Source organism: Phalaenopsis equestris, unplaced genomic scaffold (assembly GCF_001263595.1).
Source record: "Phalaenopsis equestris unplaced genomic scaffold, ASM126359v1 Scaffold000942, whole genome shotgun sequence".
NCBI classification, from domain to species: Eukaryota; Viridiplantae; Streptophyta; class Magnoliopsida; order Asparagales; family Orchidaceae; genus Phalaenopsis; species Phalaenopsis equestris.
Window position 1 is genome coordinate 102,375 of NW_018165381.1, and position 2,051 is coordinate 104,425.

Sequence of the window (2,051 nt, forward strand, 5' to 3'; positions counted from 1 at the left end):
AAATTAGTGACATAAGATTAATAAATATTTCTAATTTAAGTTAATTATTTCACGCCTTCAAAATTAGTACACAGAAAAGTGTGCATTTACATAAATATCTTCAATTCTTATGTATTTATATATTTCACACCTAAAATTTAACTTTTACATAAATGTCATCTTACGAATACCGAAAAATTAAATTTCATTTTCTAAAAATTGAAAGTGTCATTTTTATGAGATATGAAAGATTTTGATGATGTAATATAAAAAATTAAGTTTAGGTGAGAATCGAATTATCCGGATTATATACACGTATTTATATAGCACTGGTAATTTTTTTTTTTTTTACATTTTTAACCATTAATGGTAAATGTATGTATGTATGTATGACAGGGCATGTACAATCCTCAAATGGCGTCACAATATTATCCGCAGATGATGTATGGTGCGACTGCAACATCAAACATCGGTCATCAACCATATAACTATCCTCAAATGAATTACATGATGGCATCACCGAGGACGGGTTTTCCCCCATCCATGATGCAATCTCAACAAGCTGCAGCTCATCGTCAATTACCTTATGGACATAATCCCATGGCTATGCCTCACATCGACATGGATGGCTCATACTTCCCACCATCCACATTGTCTCATGGTCTTCAACTTCAACTCCCACCACATGTGAGGCAATCACTCACAACTCCGGGTATGTAGTTACTTCCATCTCCTCTTTATTTTTTGTAATTATTCGATTTCAGTGTGCTGATTAGGGATTCGTTTTTCTCTACTTCTTAAACTTTGCGTGAACTTTCTTATGATGTGATTAAGAGGTCAATAATTTATCTTTCCATTATTTTGGTAGAAGACAGTATTTTTGGGAATATTTGCTTGTATAAGAAGCATATACGAATCCAAACGGATACATAGCACATAATTCTTATGTACTCACATACTCACACCTAAAAATTTCATTTTTACATGCACGACATTTTGGTGTTTCAAAGCTATGCATGAAACATGTTAATAACGCTATTTTTATATAATATTAAAATTTGGAGTAATATGCGTAAATGTGAAAGTTTAGGTGTGAGATATGTAAATGCATAAGAAATTTGTGCTGCGAAAGTAAATGCCACTACTTTGTTGACATTGTAAGTAAAAGACTTGTGGATCCACAAATTGGTGGAAATAAACAAAAAAAATCTCAAAAATATTCAGCAATTGAATCCTCTTTTGCAAAGTTCTCCCTTTTTTTTAATGTATATTAGGATAAATATAATGTAGTAGGCTTTGATGATCATGATTAAAAAGGGCATCTATTACAATGTAAATTCAAATGTTAATAAAAATAAATAAATTTTTCCTTGTATAAATGCCCCCGATGCATCGTATAGAAATGTTGACGAGGATGCTAAAAGAGAATTTAGAAATAAGGTCAAACAATAGAAGAGAAGATCTTGAATTCATTTCTCATGGAATACTTGCATGCATGGCTCCAACTTTTAGGGAGTGTTTGGTAGCATATTTTTAGTAGGATTTATCGCGTGATTTAACGTAAATTCAGACAAATATGAAAGAAACGAGAAGCTAAATCCAGTGCTCTGATAAATCCATTTTCTTATCCTTTCCGTTAATTTTTGGATGTAAATCCAGATTTATTAAATCCGAATATTTTGTAAATTTAATGAATTTAACAATAGCCTAGCTCAACTGTAATAAAATGCCAAACACGTCTTTTGAATAAATAGCATATTCATTCGATAAATCCAGATTCACCGGATTTATTAAATCTTATTTATCGTTAGCCCAAAGTGCACCCAAACATCCCCTTACCGTAATTTCAAAGAGACTATCGTTATAGTATAGAGCTAGGCTGGCTCGAAACTAATGAATGAATGAGACTTTACATGGATCAATAGGTTGACATTAGGAAGGGGTGTAAGGAAGACGAGTTCGTCCCTTGAGATCAAAACCCACGAATGGGGCAGTCTAAAAAGCTCGTTGTTCGCGAACAGCTCGTGTTCGGCTTGTTCGTTAAGTGTACGGGCCGAACACGAATAAATTTT

The 2,051-nt window shown here is 32.8% G+C and overlaps 1 protein-coding gene across 1 annotated transcript in view; it reads left to right on the plus strand.

The window, feature by feature from the left end:
- The first annotated feature begins 357 nt into the window (after positions 1–357).
- Positions 358–2,051, plus strand: part of LOC110032446 — a 7,075-nt gene continuing 5,381 nt past the window's right edge. The window contains exon 1 of the mRNA XM_020736085.1: positions 358–691. Coding sequence (XP_020591744.1) covers positions 379–691 — 313 coding nt within the window. The 5' untranslated portion in view covers positions 358–378. The remainder of the gene's footprint in view (positions 692–2,051) is intronic.